This window comes from Anastrepha obliqua, chromosome 5 (assembly GCF_027943255.1).
Source record: "Anastrepha obliqua isolate idAnaObli1 chromosome 5, idAnaObli1_1.0, whole genome shotgun sequence".
Taxonomy (NCBI): Eukaryota; Metazoa; Arthropoda; class Insecta; order Diptera; family Tephritidae; genus Anastrepha; species Anastrepha obliqua.
In genome coordinates, this window is record NC_072896.1 from 35,173,144 (window position 1) to 35,196,594 (window position 23,451).

Here is a 23,451-nt window from a genome sequence, read left to right on the forward strand (position 1 = left end):
CGAATCTCGGTGAAAGCAAAATTAATAAAAACATTTTTCTAATAGCGGTCGCCCCTCGGCAGGCAATGGCAAACCTCCGAGTGTATTTCTGCCATGAAAAAGCTCCTCATAAAAATATCTGCCGTTCGGAGTCGGCTTGAAACTGTAGGTCCCTCCATTTGTGGAACAACATCAAGACGCACACCACAAATAGGAGGAGGAGCTCGGCCAAACACCTAACAGAAGTGTACGCGCCAATTATTTATTTTTTTTTTTTTTATAAAATCTCTCACTGCTACATATCGATACTAGTTAATCTCGTCGTTTGATTTCTGTACACGAATGTTAAAAAAATGCAATAAAACAATTTTGCATAGAGGCCCCGAAAAACCTTCTAATTTCAAAAATATATATATATTAATAATTAAAAGCACACGTAACGATGCATCTCGTTTTTCTTTTTGTCTGGAAAACTCTTAACAAACAAAAATTTGTATATACTGTGGGCAAAAAGTAAGGCGAATTTGGTTGTAAAATGAAAAATCTTTATTTATTATTGTAAATCAATTTCATCCCCTTCAAAATAATCCCCTCTCGATGAAATACACTTATGCCAACGATTTTTCCAATCCCCGAAACATGCCAAACAGTCCATTTCCGGTATAGCCATCAGCACCTTCTTCGATTCAGCTTTTATCTCCTCAATCGACTCCAAACGCGTTCCCCGGAGTGGTCTCTTGAGTTTTGAGAAGAGCCAGAAGTCACACGGAGCCAAATCAGGCGAATACGCTGGTTGCGGAACGATATGCGTGGAAGTTTTTTGCGAAATGGTCACGAAGAACGAGTGTAGTGTGAGACGGTGCATTATCGTGATGCAAAAACCAAGAGTTGTTGGCCCATAATTCTGGTCTTTTCAGACGAATTGCTTCACGTAAACGACGCATAACGCTCAAATAACATTCCTTATTAACAGTTTGGCCAGGAGGAAGGAATTCATAGTGCACCACACCACGAAAATCGAAAAAAACTGTCATTATGACCTTTATTTTTGAACGACTTTGACGTGCTCTTTTCGGTCTGGCTTCGCCTTTAGCTCGATATTCGCTTGATTGGTCGGTTGTTTCAGGGTCGTAAGCATAAATCCAAGTCTCATCTCCCGTAATGATGCATTTGAGCTTGTCCTGATAGTCTGAAAGCATTGTTTTACACACATCAACGCGACGACTTTTTTCCAAGAAATTGAGAGTTTTCGGTACCAAACGAGATTTGACTTTTCGTAGGCCCAAATGGTTTTTCAAAATGGTTTTCATAGATCCTTCTGATATTCCGATCGTATCAGTAAGGTCTTTAACAGTCAACCGACGATTTTTGAGCACTAACTCCTTCACTTTATTGACGTATTGGTCATCTGTTGACGTCGATGGTCGTCCGGAGCGCTCCAAGTCATCAACACGTGCTCGACCCTCTTTGAAGTCTTTGTACCACTTATAAACATTTTTCTGCGACATGGTCGAATCACCAAATGCCTTCTGCAACATGCTAAACGTTTCCGCAGCCGAAATTTCATTCCGCAAACAAAATTTGATGGCACTTCTCTGCTCAATCAAATCAGACATTGTAAAAATCGAAAAATGCACTCATGGTCGTTTGATAAACACAAGCGTAAATATATTACTGATAATGATATTCACATGAAAGTTGGCCCAGATGTTATTAACAGTGCTGCCAACTCATGAAAAAAGTAACTAGAGCGAAAATTTAATAGTATGTGCATGTGTAATTGTTTAAATCATTTGCTGTTGACATTTAATAACTTTTGTGATCTTACCTAGAAAGATTTATCATCAGAATAAAAAATTCGAGGCCTATATTTATGAGGGAAGATCTCTCGTCAAACGTGCTGGTATACTTTTATACTTTTCTTAGCGATATGAGGCGACTTCGATATATCAGAAGTACTGGAATGAAAATTAAAATCATGAAACATTAAAATTGTTCATTCATATCGTAATTAATTTTACATTATTATTTTATTATTTATTCCATACTTCTTTAGAAACTAAAGTTTTCCACGCATTTTTATTTCTAATCATAGGTCTCAGCTTACATTGTTTTATGAAATCAAGGCCTGAAGTGCTTAGTTTTTCAAGAGAGGACATTAAGATTGACTTCTGCCAGAATAGGATTCGAAATCGATCTCACAGACTTTAGCAATAAAAGTGTGGCCTAGTAATTCTCATGAGCAGAAAAAGTCGAAATATTTGTGAATTTAAGCGACTCGCCTTTGAAATAATTGATGATGTAGGTACAATGAAGTGCCCTAAATTTTACTTAAGTTTTAGGTTCTTTATTGCGGCTACTGCAGCTGAATGGGTTGGTGAGTGAGTAGTGCATGGTTCAACGCTTGGCCATGAAACACCAAATGATAGAAAACGTTTTATCCAATAGCGCTGGCATCTCGGCAGGCAATGACAAGCTTCCGCATGCATTTCTGCCATGAGAAAACCACACATAGAAAAGCATCTACCGTTCAGAGGCGGCATAAAACTATAGGTCCCTCCCTTTTTGGAAAAACACCAATACGCTTGCTACAAATTGGAGAAGGAGCTCGGCCAAATACCGAATAAAAAACACAAAGCCACTTTTTCGGTTTCTGAACAATTTTAGATCTCAATGCCTAGCAAATTCTTGCCTTTCATGCTTCGACTCTAAACCGAATTAGAATTTATACGCCTTGCGAACTACGTCCTTTCTATTGACTAAGCAAGAGGAGGGTGACGATTGAGTATATATATACCTATTATTTATAAATTTTATATAGGGAATTTAACTAACTCACTATGCATTACGTTTGAATAAAACAGAACCAGCAGGTGGCGCTGAAGTTGATTTATCTCTAAAATTCGTATTGGCGCAAAATAACTCCGCTTGGGCGGAACAGAGAGTTTTTTAGTTATTATTACAGCTAACTTAACTTGCATTTGAATTTCAAACCTCACTTCCCCCATTTGTAATTAAGCACACCAAGTTAGTTCACATGCGTGCAACCATTAAATATCGCATGCACTTTCTCACGCTTTCAACTTGTAATGAGGCAGAAGAAAACAAAGAGGCAAAAAAAGTAAGAAGAAAGTCTAAATACAAAGCAGAAACACGCATCTTAAACTTTCGCATTATGTTTTTAATGTGTATTTAATGCCAGTCACGCATGTGAACGCCAACCGCTACCTATAATTGTAGCCAACTACCACTGCGTTTTCGATTGCAACAGTGGCGGCACAAAATTGTCTTAAAGTACACAAATACCTACATGTACGAGCATGCATGTTTATGTAAGTAGATTATTATATGTACATATGCATGTATGTACGCATGCATATATGTATGTACTCGTATGCACGCCGTACGTAAGCGGCCATCCACAACATGGTGCTACATAGCGTATGAGTAACTTGTACTAATTGAAATTCAACAATTTCATGTATGCGGCATACCGCCACCACACCAAATACACACAAACAAACACACACATGCACATGGGTATGATGCACACATCCCAATATCACCGCTACAAAACCTTACACGCCGCACATGCCACAACGTTCGCAACATGCCACGCGCTGTGTGTCCACCACTCTCACTTCAATTTAGAAAAAAAAATGTAATATATTTTATTACATTTATGTTTGTGTGTGTAGGTACATTTGTACGTATATATATGTACATATATAAGTGTATGAAGGTGTTTACCTAAGTGCGCGGCAGCACCACAAACGACGTCAGCACACTTGGACTTTTACAAAAAGGACATTCTATGCAGTCGTCTTGAGTTGATCGGTCGTTGGGTTGCGTTGTCGGGCGTTCTATAAATATTTTTATGCTATATGCTATACTAATTCTGACGTCGCAAGTTTGCTTAAATTTTTGGTGACGGTGGTGCAATTGTTATTTTCGGTGTAATTTGCGTAGGCGCACGCTTGTAATAAGACACTTTGTTAAGTTCCAAATTTCGAAAAATGTTTGAGCTCTCGAAACTATTTTCGCTGAGACGGTAAGCAAATAGCTATTTATAAATCACATAACATGCGTATGCTTACATATACTTTTTACTTGCCATATGTGCTCACTTAGTTAGTGCCTAATTTATGCCGTAATATAATGAGGTAATAAGCCAGCTGACTTTCACAGTTACCGTTTAACCCGTGGCAGAGCTAGAACTTATCGTTCCGATCTTGATTGACATAATCAGTGTTGAATAGATTTTTTTCATCTGTAATTACGTGCATAATTAATTTAGTGTGATTTAGTGACTATTTGAAAAGCTGTCAGCATAAAAATATTTGCCACTAATGACACAAGTTCGCCAGTGCAAAAAGAAAAGGTTGTGCAATCGAAGATTTATATGCAATATAAAATCACGTATTATGTGCCTATGTTTTGTAGTGTGTGGAATGTGCTGCAACAAAATCAGATTCATGCAATTTGTTTTTTTTTGTTTTTGTTTTTTTTTTACTCGGAAAATTGATTGCATATAAGAGCAAATCTATCAGCTTAGTAATAAACAGGTGAAGTAAGTGGGCAGCTTTACTTTTATATTATCTGAGAATCGGCTGCTTCATAGAAAAAATGCCGCTTGTTGAAGTTTCTTTTTTTTGCTTTGCTGATGAAGTTACATGTACATATTTATGAGGAAAATCTGCTGAAATTTTTTTTATATTTCCCGCGAATCTTTACTTTTATATTCTCTAACAATCGGCTGCCTTATAGAAAAAAAGCCGCTTACTGAAGTTTTTAGATACCTGTTTTGCTTTGCTGATGCAGTTACATGTATTTATGAGGAATATCTATTATTATTTTCTTGAATTTCCTATGGAGACAGTGAAGTTTCAAAAAAAGGGAATTTCGCAAGATTATTAACTGTTACTACAAAGCAAAAAGTGCCTCAATTTTGCTGTGCAATTTGCTGCAGAACCTGGGTAGCCGCAGGGAATTGGAGAAATTCTACGGGCAAGTGAGGTCCTGCTGAATACTCAGGCTCGATACAGTCTAAATTTAGATTTTAATAAAAACAAAATTAATTAATTTAAATTCATTTAATTTAATTATTTAAAATTTCTTTTAATTAAAATTTTTATTTTTTTAATTTTAAATTCATATTTTAATAAGAAGAAATTATAATTCACTTATGTTAATTTAATTTCATTATCTAATAAATTATAATAATTAAATTTAATTATTTAAAATTAAAATTTTTTTTAAGTAAAATTTTTATTTTTTTAATTTTAAATTTAGATTTTAATAAAAAAAACTATAATTTATTTACATTAATTTAATTTAATTATCTAATAAATTATAATAATTTAATTAAATTATTTAAAATTTGAAAATTTTGTTAAGCACTCAGGCTCGACACAGTCTAAATTTAGATTTTAATAAAAAAATTATTATTTATTTACATTCATTTAATTTAATTACCTAAAAATTATACCATTTTAATTAATTTATTTAAAAATTTAAAATTTATTTGAATTTAAAACTTTCAAAAATTTAAGAATTTAAATTAATTTAATTTAATTTAGTTTTTAAAAATTTAAACAAATTAAATTAAACTTTTAACTTTTTGAAATTTTTAAATTCAAATAAATTTTAAAATTTAATTTTTTTTTTTAATTTAATTCTTAAAAATTTTTAAATTTCTTAAAATTTAAATAAATTTAATAATAAATTTAAAGTAAATTTATAATTAAATTTATTTAAATTTACAACTTTTTTTAGGTTTATAATTTAATTTATTCAAATTTAAGAATTTTGAAAAGTCAAAGTTCTAAACAATTCTGTCATACCCTGCGTTAAATATCTCTAACACTAAGAATACCCGACAAGTTTGAAAATTTATTCGTTTCTTAGTTAATTTTAGTAATTTTTTTGCAAATTTAATTCTTTCTCCTTGAAAAACTATACAAATTCAAGGTTCAAACATAACGTAAATTTACACGGAAGTCCTTTAAAAGTTAATGATATACACAATTTTTGGAAAAAATTGGGGAATGTAGTTTAAGTCTATTTACTTTTGAGCTACTAAGCTGCAAATTAAAAAAACAATGAAAATCAACAAATTTTCTTCAAAAAAATCAAAATTTTTAATACAACTTTTTACCGAATCTTCAAGAATGCAATTTTATTGTCTATTACATTTTACGATAACAAGCTGCAAGTTTCAAGTTTATTTTGGACATTTTTTTTCTGGCATTTTCTTCATATAACGAATGCTCAAGAAGTTTTTTATAGGGAAAACACCCAACACTCAGGAAAAAAATGTAAAAAATCAACGCAATATTTGTGGAACTTAAAAGTCCATTCTCCTATAAAAACAATATAAGTTCGAGGGTCAAGCAATATGTAGCTTTAAGAAGAACTCAACAAATTTCCAATAAAAGTTTATATATTTTGATCAGAAAAATTTCGACAATGCAGTTTTATAGCCTAATAAATTTTCAAAAAACAAGCTGCAAGTTTCAAGTGATTCAAAAATCGCTTTGAGTTTTAGCATTTTGTTTTTTCCTGGCTTTTTGGTGTATTTTTTCCATGTAACATTTTTTTGTAATTGGAAAACACCCAACACCGTCAGTAAAAAAAATTGTCAGCAAAATGCATCGTTGCAAAGGAGTGTCCCTTTTCTTCAATTCTTGCACGATTTTTAAGCCAAGATCCGTAAAATTTTTAACGTAGTCGAATGACAAAGGCCAACAAGTTGAAAAAGACGACAAATCCGCATTTTGGTTTTTTTCAACACTTCTGTCTATGAACATCGTAAACTGCTTCTTTTTAAGTAAATAAAAATGGTGAACGTTTTGAAACTTGCGCTTCACTGTACCAAAATTCAATGAACTATAAAATTCGGCCGCCGTAGCCGAGTGGGTTGGTGCGTGATTACCATTCGGAATTCACAGAGAGACGTCGGTTCGAATCTCAGTGAAAGCAAAATTAATAAAAACATTTTTCTAATAGCGGTCGCCCCTCGGCAGGCAATGGCAAACCTCCGAGTGTATTTCTGCCATGAAAAAGCTCCTCATAAAAATATCTGCCGTTCGGAGTCGGTTTAAAACTGTAGGTCCCTCCATTTGTGGAACAACATCAACACGCACACCACAAATAGGAGGAGGAGCTCGGCCAAGCACCTAACAGAAGTGTACGCGCCAATTATTTATTTTTTTTTTTTTATAAAATTCTATACCCAAAATTTTTATAAAAATTCGGAATAGAAGGTGTGAAATTTTGATGAACATTTTTTGAATTTTTTTCAAACCTGTGCAAATCTTAAATGGTTTGTAGTGTGTGTAGTATTTTTGGTATAATAAACTATATTTCCAAAAAAAATTATTACAATTAAATGAAAATTAAATAAATTGTCAAAACTTCTCAATAAGTCCATATTCTATAGCTATTGAAGGCAAAATAATTTATGTACGACTAAAAAGCTCAAAGCACTGAAGTTTTTGACCGCGGAGGAAACGTAGCGAGGAAAAAGACGGAGTCTTTATATGCCTTAGATTGGCATGCAAATAGTTAACCCGTTGCTGGCAGATTCCAAATTTGAGAAATAATGCGACAAAATCCTCCTTGGCTTGGACGAAAGTTGAGCTGAGCTGGAAGAAGGTATGCTAGAATATATTATTTGTAAACTTTTACCTTACAACCTAAAAAGCAACGTTTCCGGATTGAATGTGATTAGTTGAAGTGTCACATGGCAGCCTTAAAAGGAATTAAGGATTTTTCATGTGGAAAATTTTCTGGAAAGATCTTGACTGACGTGTCTATAAAATAGAGCTCGTGCAAGAATTGGAGCCAAATGACCGTCATTTATGTGGCTTTGCTAATTGGGCTCATTTAGATATGATATTCAGATTTATTGGCGATAGGGAGGTTAAAAATGTCGGAAACATTCGATTGATGCCGTCGCGCCAATGATTTGTGGGGCATTCACCCACTAAAACAGATCCCCTCACTCCGGCTAACTTCCACGCCGGAATGGCATTTGCACAAAATCGAGATTGGAGACGTGATTGTGGATATCAATCACAAAATAAATCTGCATCCAGGCTCTCTACCTAAAACGTATGAAGGTTATACGTTGCTGATAGTCACCATTAGTTTCGTTATGAAGTAAATAGAACTTTTAAAGTAATGTGATGTCTTGCCTGAGTATGATATGGTCGTGAGTCGTGAACTCAAGCGTCTGTAATTGTCGTCAGTATGTCTAACGACGTCAGTATATCTATTCTGGAACACTGTTTCATATTAAATTTAGCACTTGTTGAGAAGTTCGATGGAATCAGACGCAACCCAGAACATTGATATCATTTTTCTCTGTCTACCGCTACTGCTTGCGTAGTGTACGCAATACTTGCTTGGCAAACTTGCATGCAGCAGCCCAAGAATGTTTTGAAATCCACATACTGCCAGTTAAATTTGTCTCATTTGGCTTCCAAGGATCGTGGCGAACTCTTCACGTTCTCTTGCGAATTTTAGACAATAGAAGAGTACGTGCAGCGAATCTTCAAACTTCTCTGGGCAGGTAGGACAGTGTGGATAATACTGGAAACAGCCGTGTCCGCTCAGCATCTGAGAGAAGAAGTAATCCTCTTATCCGTGTATTCGTCGTAACCACATAGCAAGGTTAGGGATAAGTTCGTGTGTCCAGCGGCCTTTAGAAAAAGGATTCCATCTTCGCTGCCAATCCTTAAGTGACGCAATTTGCTGTTCCAACTTTTAGTACCTTGCTGGTTTTGCGCCTTACCTTGGATAGAGACGATTTAGTTCAAGTGCTCGGATATCCAGTGCTCGCTATCGCATCGTTGCAGGTGAGTTCCACATCAATGACATGGTTCCCCCGTACAACCAGCGCAATATCGTCTGCGTACCCCACCAGTGTTGTATTCATGAACAGCCCCATTTTGGGGATGCGGTCCATTTTGAGGCGGCTGCCGTAGCCGAATTGGTTGGTGCATGACTACCATTCGGAATTCAAAGAGAACGTAGCATCGAATTTCAGTGAAACACTAAAATGAAGAAAAAGTTTTTTCTAATAGCGGTCGCTCCTCGGAAGGCAATGGCAAACCTCCGAGTGTATTTCTGCCATGAAAAAGCTCCTCATAAAAATATCTGCCGTTCGGAGTTGACTTGAACTGTAGGTCGCTCCATTTGTGGAACAACATCAAGACGCACACCACAAATAGGAGGAGAAGCTCGGCCAAACACCCAAAAGGGGTATACGCGCCAATTATATATTTATATATATCATACATTGCGTTCCACAAAGTCACTGTGTATTTCTGAGGTCCGTTGTCGGTGTCGTATTCAACGACCCTACCATCGAAATAGCTCCGGATAATCCGAAGCAAGTACGAAGGCACTTCAAGACTGCTGAGTGCTGAAAGAATTAGCGTCCAATTTGCTGAGTCGAAAGCATTCATTATGTTCAGCGTTATTACAGCGCAGTATTTCATAGCACCGGATGTTCCACCTGTCCTATTAATAGCCTCGCTCGCTACTTCGGCCACCAGTCGCTCTAAATTGCATTCGATTCTTTGTATTTTGTAACTAATCTTTTCTAGAAGGTTTTTTTTGTCATAAATTACACACATTTTCAAAACTGGTGTGTCTCTAAGTTAAAATATGTTAAAAATTCATACAATTAATTTTGAAACTACAACAGATATTTTTTATGAGGAGGTTTTTCATGGCAGAAATATACTCGGAGGTTTGTCATTGCCTGCTGAGGGGCGACCGCTATTAGAAAAGGCTTTTTCTTCATTTTGGTCTTTCACTGAGATTCCAACCTACGTTCTCCCTGAATTCCGAATAGTAGTCACCCACCAACTCATTCGGTTACGGCGGCCGAATACCTTAAGTTATACTTTAAGGTACATCTTAACGCCTTCTTTCATTTATACCAGAGAATCAACCATTCAACCTCTGGGACCGGAACAACTTTATAGTCTTAGTTGGCTAAGCCTAGGAGACGAATAACTGAGTGGATATACTAAGAGTAAGTCTGCTACCGTGGCGTGACTACCATCCGGCAGGGCCCGGTCTTGAAACTCACTATGGGCAGGAAACACAAAATCATAGAAAGGTTTTCGCTAATAGGCAGATAATGGCAAACCTCCGAGTTTATTTCTGCCCTAGAAATTTTCTTCAAATCATTTTCCTTTCGAAGGCAGCATAAAATTGCAGGTCTCCATTTATGGAGGGACTCATTGAGGATCATCAAACCGATCACAGCACAAATTCGAGGAGGCGGTTGGCCAAACATCCAAGACAGTATGTAAGAGCCAATTATATATAATCAGAGCAGTGTAGGTATTGAAGTGCGAATAGGCAGTCCTGGTTGAGTAGGACGACCTTAGACTGCTCACAGGTAACCACACCATACATAATCGAAGCACTTGCATCTACGTCAGATGGTTCCGCGAACTGAGACGGAATACTTCTGAAGTTTTTAGGTATCTCAATACATTTAATATGAATCTCCCTCATTTGCTGGAGCTGAAGCAATATTAAAGAATAAAAATAGCGAATTCTATGACTGTTCAGAATGCGACTTCCAAGAGGGAGCTACAATTAATCTTTTAGTCCATAGTTTTCTCTGTTCCTAACAGTCAATTTTTTTTATTTCTCTTCTTCTTCTTAATTGGCGCGATAACCGCTTACGCGATTTTGGCCGAGATTAACAAAGCGCGCCAGTCGTTTCTTTCTCGTGCTAACCGGCGCCAATTGGACACACCAAGTGAAGCCAAGTCCTTCTCCACCTGATCTTTCCAACGCAGAGGAGGCCTTCCTCTTCCTCTGCTACCACCAGCTGGTACCGCATCGAATACTTTCAAGGCCGGAGCGTTTGTATCCATTCGGACGACATGACCCAGCCAACGAAGCCGCTGGATCTTTATTCGCTGCGCTATGCCTATGTCGTCGTAAAGCTCACACAGCTCATCGTTCCATCGTCTGCGATATTCGCCGTTGCCAACGTGCAAAGGTCCAAAAATCTTACGCAGAATCTTTCTCTCGAACACTCCAAGCGTCGCTTCATCGGATGTTGTCATCGTCCAAGCTTCTGCGCCATACGTTAGGACGGGCATGATGAGAGTCTTGTAGAGTGTTAATTTTGTTCGTCGAGAGAGGACTTTACTGCTCAATTGCCTACTTAGTCCAAAGTAGCACTTGTTGGCAAGAGAGATTCTACGTTGGATTTCAAGGCTGACATTGTTATCGGTGTTAATGCTGGTTCCTAAATACACGAAGTCTTTTACAACCTCAAAATTATAACTGTCTACAGTGACGTGGGTGCCGATACGCGAGAGCGCCGACTGTTTGTTTGAAGCAGGAGGTACTTCGTTTTGTCCTCGTTCACCACCAAACCCATTCGCTTTGCCTCTTTGTCCAGTTTGGAGAAGGCAGAACTAACAGCGCGGTTGTTAAGGCCGATGATGTCAATATCATCGGCATACGCCAACAATTGTACGCTCTTATAAAAAATTGTGCCTGAGCGATTAAGTTCTGCGGCTCGCACGATGCTCTCCAACATCAGGTTAAAGAAGTCACACGACAGCGAGTCACCCTGTCTGAAACCTCGTTTGGTATCAAACGGCTCGGAGAGGTCCTTCCCAATTCTGACGGCGCTGCTGGTGTTGAGCAACGTCATCTTACATAGCCGTATTAGTTTTGCGGGGATACCAAATTCAGACATAGCGGCATACAGGTAACTCCTTTCCGTACTGTCGAATGCAGCTTTGAAGTCGACGAAAAGGTGGTGTGTGTCGATTCTCCTTTCATGGGTCTTTTCCAAGATTTGGCGTATTGAGAATATTTGGTCGATGGTAGACTTTCCAGGTCTGAAGCCACACTGATAAGGTCCAATCAGTTGGTTGACGGTGGGCTTCAGCCTTTCACACAATACGCTCGCTAGAACCTTATAGGCGATATTTAGAAGACTAATCCCGCGGTAATTGGCACAAATTGCAGGATCGCTCTTCTTATGGATTGGGCAGAGCACACTTAAATTCCAATCGGCAGGCATGCTTTCATCCGACCATATTCTGCATAGGAGCTGATGCATGCACCTTACCAGCTCCTCGCCGCCATGTTTGAATAGCTCAGCCGGCAGTACGTCGGCGCCCGCGGCTTTGTTGTTCTTTAGCCGCAATATCGCTATTCTCACCTCGTCATGATCGGGTAGCGGAACGACAATTCCGTCGTCAACGATTGGGGTATCGGGATCTTCACATTCTCTATGACATGCGCAGCTGTCACCGTTTAACAGGTTCGAGAAGTGTTCCCTCCATAATTTAAGATTGCTCTGTACGTCAGTCACCAGATCGCCGTCTTTGTTCTTACAGGACAACGCCCCGGTCTTAAAACCTTCTGTAAGCCGTCGAACTTTCTGGTAAAATTTTCGGGCGTTGTTCCTGTTGGCCAGCATCTCAAGCTCTTCGCACTCACGTATTTCGGCCTCTCGTTTCTTCTGTCGGATAATACGTCTCTCTTCCTTTTTTAGCTCTCTGTAACGATCCCACACGGCTCGCGTTGCGCCCGATCGCAGCGTGGCTCTATAGGCGGCATCTTTTCTTTCGGCGGCAGCATGACATTCCTCGTCGTACCAATTGTTTTTTCGGGCTCGCCGGAATCCGATTTCTTCTTCGGCGGCGGTACGTAGGGAACGAGAAATGTTGCTCCATTACTCGCACATGCCGGTGTGTTGGGCAGTGCTCTCCGAGAGCAGGAGTGAGAGTCGAGTGGCGAATCTTCTGGCTGTCTGTTGTGATTGCAGCTTTTCGATGTCGAACATTCTTTGCGTAGGTAGATGTACGTTTTTTGCTGCACAGAGGCGTGTGCGCAGTTTGGCTGCAACAAGGTAATGATCCGAGTCGATGTTGGGTCCTCGGATCGTACGTACATCTAATACACTAGAAGCGTGTCTTCCATCTATCACAACATGATCGATCTGGTTTCGCGTTTTTCGATCTGGAGACAGCCAGGTAGCTTGGTGAATCTTCTTATGCTGGAATCTGGTGCTACAGACTACCATGTTTCGGGCCCCGGCGAAGTCGATCAGCCTCTGTCCGTTACCGGATGTTTCGTTGTGCAGGCTGAATTTTCCGACTGTGGGACCAAAAATTCCCTCCTTGCCCACCCTGGCGTTGAAGTCGCCAAGCACGATTTTTATGTCGTGGCGGGGGCAGCGCTCATAGGAACGTTCCAAGCGCTCATAGAAAGAATCCTTGGTCGCATCGTCCTTCTCTTCCGTCGGGGCGTGGGCGCAAATTAGCGAGATGTTAAAAAATCGCGCTTTGATGCGGATTGTTGCGAGACGCTCGTCCACCGGAGTGAACGACAGTACTTGGCGACAAAGTCTCTCTCCCACAACAAATCCGACACCGAATTTGCGCTCCTTTACATGGCAGCTGTAGTAGACGTCGCAAGGTCCTATGTTTTTCTTACCTTGCCCCGTCCATCGCATCTCTTGGATGGCAGTGATGTCAGCCTTTACTCTCACGAGGACATCAACCAGCCGGGCAGAGGCACCTTCCCCATTAAGGGACCGGACATTCCAGGTGCATGCCCTCAAATCGTATTCCTTATTTCGTTTGCAGGGGTCGTCATCAGTGTTGGAAGTTCTCATCCGAGGCTTTGTTGCTGTTTTCATTGGGGGGGCTTTTTAAATGGCGGGTCCCAAACCCAGCGCACAACCAGCTATGCTGGGATGCTTCGCCTTCTCACTTTAGCTCACTCCCGAACGGGTGTTCGGAAGCTAACCAGAGGATACGTGGGCTAATCCCGGACGTTGTGAGCTGCTTGAACCATATGTAGAAGAATCGTCCTGGCCACTCCCAAGTGAATGGCGATCAGTAACTTTCCCCACTTGCGTGGACTTCTACACATGGAACCATCCTTTTTTATTTCTCATCATATATAAATTGAATCGAGTCATACGCATTGGTCAATTTTCTAAGGAAGCTCTTTGACAGTTTCCGCAATGGTTCCAATGATTCCAGTCTACTAATATGGACATAGAGTTTGAGACACGTTCTTATTCTTCTTCTTCCTTGATTCTGTCTCGTCTTACTTGGAGTCAGCTCTCCTGGTTCGTAATTGCCAAAATTTTCGATCTCGTCTCGTCTCGTTGTTTAAATTCGCACGTCTGATGTCGCCTTCGATCTGCTTCGTTTATGTACTTACATATAATATGTTGGGGTTGCCCTAGATTCCTCAACGCCTTAACGATGTCTTTGTCATATCGGATTCAGACTTCCTCTGGACGCGAACATACCAGCGAAGACGGTTCTCTTGTATTTTTTGCTTAGTCGACGAGATTTCAAGACTTCCACAAATGTATCGGTTTGGTAATTTGTCCAAAATTTTTTTCTTGTGTCTTTTTTAGACCCACGTTCTGTCAATGAATCACCAAAAATGTGGATCAGCATGTCAACAAGCACGTCAAGGAACTAAAGATTAGTTTCAAAGGCAATTGGAAAAAAATTCGAGCCGGCTGTTCTCAGAAAGAATTTCGATATCTAATGATGATCCATTAATGAAACGCATTGAAGTTGACATTTCTAAAACGGATGATAACCGATGGGGGAAAAATGGGCTGCATATGAGAACAAAAACCGAAAGAGGTTGTGATTAAATCATTGTGCAGCAACCTAAATCGTGGCCAAGTCTGGGATGACGACCAATTAGGTTTTGCTATGGGCATTACAAGGGAAGTCAGTATAAGTTAATCTCATCGGGTTGAACATTTAATGCGGAGCTCTGCTGTTAACAGCTCCAGTTTAAGGATATTTCAATGTTTTCAACTTTGGGAATCTACTAAGTAAAAGTCTAAACAATTATTATATTTTTTAAGGTCCATTTCTGACCGTTTTTTCTTCTTTTTTATCAAACATTGACACTGATATAATTAGGATTATTTGTAATATTTAGATTGAGTATTCGTTTTTGTTCATTTTTTCCTTTTCATACATAAATCCGCAATTAAATAAAAATTCATTCCTATTATTAAAATAAAGAAGTATTTGGATAAGCCAAAAAGCTTATACCTTAGAAATTTTAATAATTCGAAAGGCATACCAAATCATCTTTGCTTCCCGGCTAACTGCGGCAGCAGAAAAAATCGTGGGGGAATACTAAGGCGGCTTTTGCCAAAGTCGATCAACAGCAGGCCAAATCTGTATGCTAAAGCAAAATATTAAAAAATGCTATGAATGCAACTTAGACGTGCACATCCTACTCGTCGATTCCAAGCAAACTTTTGACAGTGTTCTCCGAGACAAAATCCCAGAAGCGCTTGCCGACTTTGGCGTCAACGGAAAACTCATTTAGTCGGTAATGGCAAGTCTGACTAACTCTAAGGAAAAGTAGTTGTGCATCAAACCGTGTCAAAGCCCTTTGAAATTTTCTGTGGCGTAAAACAAGGCGCCTCGCTTTTTACATTTGTCTATAATCTTCTTCTTCACTATGCGATAAGAAATGAAGTCAAGTTTGGAAATCTTCTTAGTCGCTCAGGAATAACAATCGCGTATGCGGACGATATCGCATTGGTGGCAAGGAACATAAGGTATCTATTTGTACGAATGAAAGTCGTGCAAAAGCAGTAGGTCTTAGAATAAATGAAGGCAAAACTGAATATCTAAAGATCTCGCGCAGCGAGGGGAGGCGAAATCCTAAAACCAACGAAATCGGGGCATTTACCTTTGAGGGACCTCCAAACTTCAAATATTTGGGAGTGTTAATTAAAATGCGGAAATTCTTCATCCCCACATCACCGCCGTCTGGAACAATGAAAAATTGCCTCCATCCTGCACAAAAGACATCATAGTGAAGCTGCTCAAGACAAGCGACCTGCGTGACTGCGGCAACTGGTGGGGAATAACCCTACTTAACACCATCTACAAAATTGTAGCCGTAACCATACAAAACAGGCTAAAAGATATCGACGAGACGAGCAAGCTTGTTTTCGACCTCACCGAAGGTATGTTGACCACGCCAACACACTTCGAATTATAGTAGAACAATCAGTTGAGTGGCGCTCCCCGCTCTACATGCTGTTCGTAGACTTTAGGAGAGCGTTTGACACTATCAACCGATAGGCAAAATGGCTAGCACTGAGTAGAAAGGGAGTTTCCGCCAAGATAACCACGCCTCTACGAGAACTTTGAACTGGCATGGCTTCACAAAGTCGATATTAGCGATCCGTTCACTACCAACGCAGGAGTAAGGCAAGATCGCTCTCTGTCGCTCCGTCCCTTCGCCTTCGCCCTTGATGACGTCATGAGCCGACTGACCCTGCACAAAAAAGGCATCGTATGGAGTTTCATCAGACATCTTGTGGACCTGGACTTCACCGATGACATCTGCCTCCTCTCTCACAAACTCTCTGGCATGCAAGCGAAGGCGGACAAACTAGTCGCGCTGGCACGCACTGTCGGACTGGAGGTCAACATAGCCAACACGAAGGATATGAGAGTCAACCAGAATAAAGCAAGACATCTAAAGGTTGACGGGTGCCTGGTGGAGTTTATCGAAAGCTTTTGCCACCTCGGCTGCAGTATCACGACAGATGGTGGAGCAGATGAAGATGTCAGCTGCAGGCTAACCAAAGCAAGGACGGCATTCGGACGAATGCATACAGCATGGGGGAGTTCGCAAATCTCCAGGCGCACTAAACTACGAATATTCTGCTCATGCGTGAAATTCGTATGTTGTACGGAAGTAAAACATGGCTGGTCTCTCTCACCATCACACAGAGGCTACAATCCTTCATCAACAAATGCTTCCGCATCATCTGCAGAATATTCTGGTCAAACACCATCAGTAACGAGGTACTGTGGAGATTAACAAACGAGGAACCCATCCTTAGGCAAATCCAATGCAGAAAGTGACGATGGATAGGCCACACATTAAGAAAACCACCAGATAGCATCACGAGGATGACACTTGACTGGAACCCGCAAGGGAGCATAGGTCGTGGTCGACCAAAAAACACTTGGAGAAGGTCGATGTTGCGCGAACTTGCAGATCCCGACATCATATTAACGGTGCAAAAACAACAACAACACAGAACCTTGTACGATAGAAGAGTATTGTCAAGGCCCTATGCTCTCGAGAGGAGTGAACAAGGAAAAAAAAAGACAAAAATGACAAGAATAGTCATGACGCAATACAAGACAGAATATTGGTAGCCAATAAAGCATATTATGCCCACACTAAATTGCGGAAGTCTAAGCTGCTAATACGCGACTGTAAATTCCGCCTCTACAAGTCAATAATATTGCCGGTGCTGTCGTAAGGCTGCGAGTGCTGGACAATGACAAGCAAGGATAAAATAATCTGAAGTGCGTTCTAGTGAAAGTGCTCCGAAGGGTGTTTGGCCCCATACGCTGTCACGATGGAAAGTTCCAAATACACTACTTATACCGCTGCTTACGCCAATACTTATGCCGAGGAGAAGATGTCGTTAAACACATTAAGTCCCAAAGGCTTCGATAGTTAGGACACACTGTGCGCATGGAGGATAGCTGCCCTCAAAAATCCTTTTTAACAATAAACTCTCTAACGACGCAGGTCCGACGTCGTCCAAGGTTAACATGGCTTACCCAAGTCATAGCCGACTGGAAAAAGTTACGAGTTAAGCGCTGCAAGTCTATTGCAATGAACCGTGCAGATTGGAAGAGTATAGTGGACGAAGCTAAAGCTCACTCTGAGCTGTAATTACTACTTGATGATGATGATGATATCATCCATCTGAAATGAACTTAACAACTAAAGTTGCAAAAGTAAAGGAAGTAAATTACAGTATGATTTCACGAATCTTAATTGAAGTTTATTCCTGTATTAGTTAAAGTACATTTGAATGCATTTTCAGTTTTTAATAGTCAAATAAAAATTTTAAGCAAAGCCCCTTAACTTTTCCAAAGTCTAGTGACAAATACATAGAAAATTATGAATGCACGAGATTTATGAAGATTATGAAAAAAATTATAATTCTAACAAATTACCATTACCCTAAAAATCTATCTGTTAAAGTTGCCCACATTTTCCATTAAACAACTGCGCATTTCGTCGAAATATTTAACACATTTAACCAAGCAGTAAATACGAACATAATAGCTCTAAGTTAAACACATACAGCAGGGCACACTAACACTAAAACACACACACATGTCACAAAAATTCACTTTACCGCGCCACCGCCCAATGCAAACGTTTTGTTGTGGTTTTAGCGATCACAGCAACGATTGCTATGATACGCGTCGCTGGCGAGTGAAACAAACAAAACAAAGCAAAAACATAACAGTAAAATAAAGGACAATAGCAATAAAAGCATATATATTAGATAATACTTATGTACACAATAAAATGGGTTGAATATTACAGCGACCGCAGCTGGTAAAGGCAAAGGTGTAGCATACATGCAGGCGCAAAAGTAGCAGCAGTACAAATCAAACAACAGCTGTGTGGTGTAGTTGCGAATACAACTTAGTTTATCGACTTCGAGAAGAAAGAAAAACTTTACTGTCGTGCAGTAGACCCAAGTGAAGTGGACAAGTGAACCAAAGTGACGCTGAAGAGCGCAAGAGGAGCGCGCAATTAAAATAGAATTATTTTATTGCTTACCACTGCGGTTACAGTGGGCAGTGCGCAATGGGCAGTGCGCGTAGTTCAATAACCTTTCGAAGGTTCGATATAAAGCAACGACATTGAAATGCCGAAAAGCCATATGTGATTCACGAATTGCGTGGTGCCGATGAAAAAGAAGAAAAAACAAAAAAAAGCAAAAGCATTTATCGATTTTTTAGCTAGCAGCTGTTTGTGTTAATAAAACAACAAAAAACCAAAAATACTTAGTACTAGCATAAGTGTGATTATTGTTGTTGTATTTTCATACATATTATAATATATAAAAGGCAGCGTCTGCTCTCGTCTGTCTTTATGTAGGTGTGCGCCCGCTTTTGTGCATGTGTAAGCCAAAGTATTAACTAGGAATTAATTCACGAAAGCGGATTACAATATTTTCGATGCATTTTTAAAAAATGAAAGTTAACAAAAGCTCTCAAGCTTTTCGGAGCAGCACATAAAAATTGAATATGCAATACTTTTCAACTTTTGCAACCACACATTTTTTCTTCGCCAAACACTTAACCAGATTTTTCTCTCATCTCCTATTTGTATGTATATAAATATTTTTTTACGTTTTCCGATACAAACAAAATTGACTTATTTTCACTCAGATGCATAATCACGCCTTGCGCTCATCCAGATCAACGCTTCAACTGGCACATTTTATTCATTACTTTGAAGCCATTTAAATCAGCTGTATATACACAAAAACGCTTGGAATGCATGAGTATTCTTTTTTTCACCTTAATATACATATTTGCATCAATCGCTTTTTAAACGAAAGTTTCACATATTTAAAAAAAAAATTCGCAAACAAAAATAAATAAAATTAATTAATGAGTCCTTTTGAAATGCTGCCACGCAAAGAGTTTCCTACCCGGCGTGCCAATTTGCTACGTGGCCCAAATTTAAGTTTAAGGTAATTAAGGTCATATTTTTTTAAATGGCATATTAACTAGAAATTTCATTGGATATTTCGTTGGACTTGAATTCAAATCCCATTGTGCAGTGAAAAAATTCTTATAGTGTCTTTTTTTTCAAAAAAGGTGCTTGATTTGAATTAATTAGAATTCTCAAAATTTCATCCAAACTTTCAACTTTTTAAAGAGATAATTGCAAGTTTTAAGTAACTAAAAAATATCGTAGATTTTTGACAATTTTTTTTTTTTGTGGCCTTTTCATTCATATAAAAAATTCAACCAGGTGCTGTATATGGAAGAAAATCCGTGTCACCTCAGCCAAAAACAGTTGTCGAAAATCAACGGTATTTTGTAGTCACTTGAAATATGCATTTTTTTATGCTAAAATTCAATGTGCTATTAAATTTCTTACCCAGAAAAATTATAAAAAATCTGGTTAAAAAGCTGTAAGTTGTTATGGAATTTGGAATTTTTTTTTAATTTTACAAAGCTTGAAACCCTTTGTTGTAATATAAATTACTTATATACATATAATTTCATAAAATAACAATGGTGTGTTTACAATTTTGCAGTATTTTTAATTTGAAATGCAAATTTAAATGAAAAGAATTCATATGGGTACAAATTAATAGGTTAGGTTAATATTTAGGCTGGCATAAACATGAAAAGCATTACTTACAACCTCGGGCACGAAAAACTAAGTGGTTTTCTAATAACATTCAAATTTCGGCAGGCAGTGGCAAGCCTCCAAGAGTATTTTTTCCACGAAAAAGCTTATCATAAAAATCATCTGCCGTTCCGAGTCAGCTAAAAACTGTAGTGGAACAGCATCAAAACGCACACGACAAATAGAGGAGAAGCTCTGCCAAACACCCAGCCAAGGACTAATCATTTCATTTTGTTTTGAAATAACTTTTCGACTAAATAAAAACAAAATGATTCTGAGTGATGGAAATCTTCATTTTGACCTTTACGCGCTCCACTGCAGCTGTTTAGTGCAAACGTGTCAAATATGATTGACGTACTACGCCATGTGCATGCAAAAATTATAAATCTTCCGCCAGGGTGATTAATTTTGTGCCATGTATATAACGAAATCAAAATTAATTAATTGCTTCATTTATTTACAAAATGTGTATGGTACATGCTCGCAAAATCTATGCAGTTATAGATTACTTTTATTGGTTCATAATGCACTGGGATCTCTGATGTGATCCATAGTGCTTAACAGCGCGCCCACTATTTAAGGTTTCTATTAGATTTATTGCTGCGTAGGTGGACAAGTTTAGGCAGTCATTTAAAGTAAATCATGTATTACTAAATATTAATAATATAATCATAAATATTTCCCATTACTTCTGAAAAGAGTGCCATGGGCGCCAAAAGCAATACGTTTTCTTGTTATAAATATTTATAAGCGTGTGGCAGCAAAGAAGAAACAGAATTGAATTTTAGAGTCCCTAATGCTAGCAAGAAATTCTGTTAGGAGGGAGGCCCTAGATTTTATTCGCAATGCACAAGCTTATGTTTATTAAGTATGCTCTGCGCGGAGCATGATTTTAGTACTTCGGGCAAAAGAAAGCTTACACTGCCGAGGCTTACAGTAGATAGTGATCCGTCTCTAACCATTTAGTTACATTATGCGCTGCCGCACTCAAAGCAAGTGAATCATCGCTGCCATTACTACCGAAAGTTTTTCACAATAGAACTGAGGCTATAATTGTGGTTCTCAACTTGAAATACGCTACAGTAATTTTTGAAATTGTACGATAACTGAAGACCATGCGCTAATCGAAATGTAATACGTTAGATGACAAATGAGTAATTAGAAAAACCGCGAAAAATCATTGGCCTTGTCAGAGCGAGACAATTCTAAGCTTGTACGCAGATTATGCGCTTGACCACTAGGGAAATAAAAATTGACTTACTTGGATAAAAATAATATCTTTTTTATGATATCTACGCGGTCTTCAATATTCAATATATATATATATATATATATTCACATATGATACTATTTCAAATGTTTTAGTTCATTAGTGAATTTATGCTATTTAGGGTTAATGAAACCAAAGTAGAAAAAACAGGCCAAAGAAAAGCATAAAAATTTTATTGAAATAAACTCTTAACAAACCAATAGTATTCGTGGAGTGGTGAGACTTAATTAATTATATTATTGATATAGTATTGATTGAGATAATGCCTTCCATGACAATGATGTTACCTCGTGTTTTATTTCTTTAAAACTAACGTTTTTGAGCGGTGCTCGAGGCACATTCTAATTTATTATAAGATATTAAACAACTTATAGACACTTTGGCATACTAAACTGCTAAGGTATCTAAGGAATCAGAAAAACAAATGTTGCAAACTATATAAAAGGTCTGGTGGCCCAACTCATTGTTCTAAATTTAAGTGCCTTTTAAATGAATTTAAGTTCTTATACAGAAATTACATTTTGAATTTTGAAAATATTATTTTGAGCTCGAAGGCAATTCTTGAAATCAGAAAAGTCTTAATCGACATTGCCAAATAATGTTTTTTAACAGTAAATGTACGAATTCAGCCATAGACTCCATCAATTTATTTGCTGACTTTTTTGGACTGACCCTGGACTTGAATTCAAGTTTTCCCTCTATTAGTTTTTCTTTTCGGAATTGTGCCTATCTGTTACTGATGTCGTCAATAGTAAAGCGTTTTTCAATAGGTGCGCTTCAACTTTTTTCCGATAGGGAGGGCGAACGACGTAATATTTTTTATTTTTCGCTTGTCATTTGTAAACTTCATTAGTATACATTTCATCATGGAACGCTACACACTTGAGCAACGATTGCAAATCGTGCAAATTTTGTATGAAAATAATCGTTCTGTTGCTGCTACTTTATGAGCATGATTTTCCAAAAAATCATCTTCGGTGATGAAGCTCACTTTTGGCTCAATGGCTTTGTCAACAAGCAAAATATGTGTTACTGGGCAGAAAGCAATCCACACGTGATTCATGAGGCACCGTTGCATTAGCCATTCACACCTCATTTTGCTTCATCCTTTTAGTAGCATTAAGATACAAATGTGTAACTGAATTATAATAGATGTTCGAGATACTTCTCGCAAGCCGTATAAAAGCTAGTTTTTCTAATAATTTGAATAATTTAATTGAACTTTTTTTTTGCAGACCTCAGGGCAGCAGCAAAATGGATCGCTATGAGAAGTTAAGTCGGCTTGGCGAGGGTATGCAATTTTTTGAGAATTTTCAAAAGCCAATAAAATAATACAATTTTTCTCCCAGGTTCCTATGGAGTCGTATACAAATGTCGTGATCGCGAAACAGGTGCCTTGGTAGCAGTCAAACGTTTTGTGGAATCCGAAGATGATCCGGCCATTAGAAAAATAGCTTTACGTGAAATTCGGCTGTTAAAGGTGGGTGAGAAAATTGATTAACTACTGATTAATTATTTTTAGAATATCTTTCTAAAAATAGAGTATAATTAATGATCAAATACTGAGATGGAAACTTAATAACAATAACTTACAATATGAAGATGCACATCTGCTGCAAATCTTATCAAACTTCTTCCTTCTATATTTCTGCAATGGACCCCACTTTAAATTGGAGGCATACTGTCTCAGGCGTCGTATTCTTCTGCATAAAGTATAATACTTAGTTCACGTTTCACGTGAAATGGCTGTTAATATTCATACAAACTGTATTGCCGTGAAATATGCGTGAAATTTCATATGTTTCTCACCGCAAAAGAGTACTCAGTTCACGCCACGAAAACCTCACGCAACAAGCCAGCATCGTTTTTTTACATCAATTGAAAAATTTGTTTAAAAACACTTTTCTAACCAAAATTTGCCAATTGCTTCTGGGCGG

At 38.3% G+C, this 23,451-nt stretch overlaps 1 protein-coding gene across 2 annotated transcripts in view; it reads left to right on the forward strand.

The window, feature by feature from the left end:
* LOC129247835 (cyclin-dependent kinase-like 1) overlaps positions 1-23,451 on the forward strand; it is a 62,482-nt gene that overhangs the window by 28,053 nt on the left and 10,978 nt on the right. Inside the window, exons 1-3 of one of the 2 annotated variants that reach the window (XM_054887167.1) lie at positions 3,826-4,030; positions 22,750-22,805; positions 22,864-22,994. In XM_054887167.1, the coding sequence (XP_054743142.1) occupies positions 3,996-4,030; positions 22,750-22,805; positions 22,864-22,994 (222 nt within the window). In that variant the 5' untranslated portion in view covers positions 3,826-3,995. Of the gene's footprint in view, positions 1-3,825; positions 4,031-22,749; positions 22,806-22,863; positions 22,995-23,451 lie in introns of those variants that run through there. The other variant, XM_054887168.1, reaches the window with a different exon arrangement.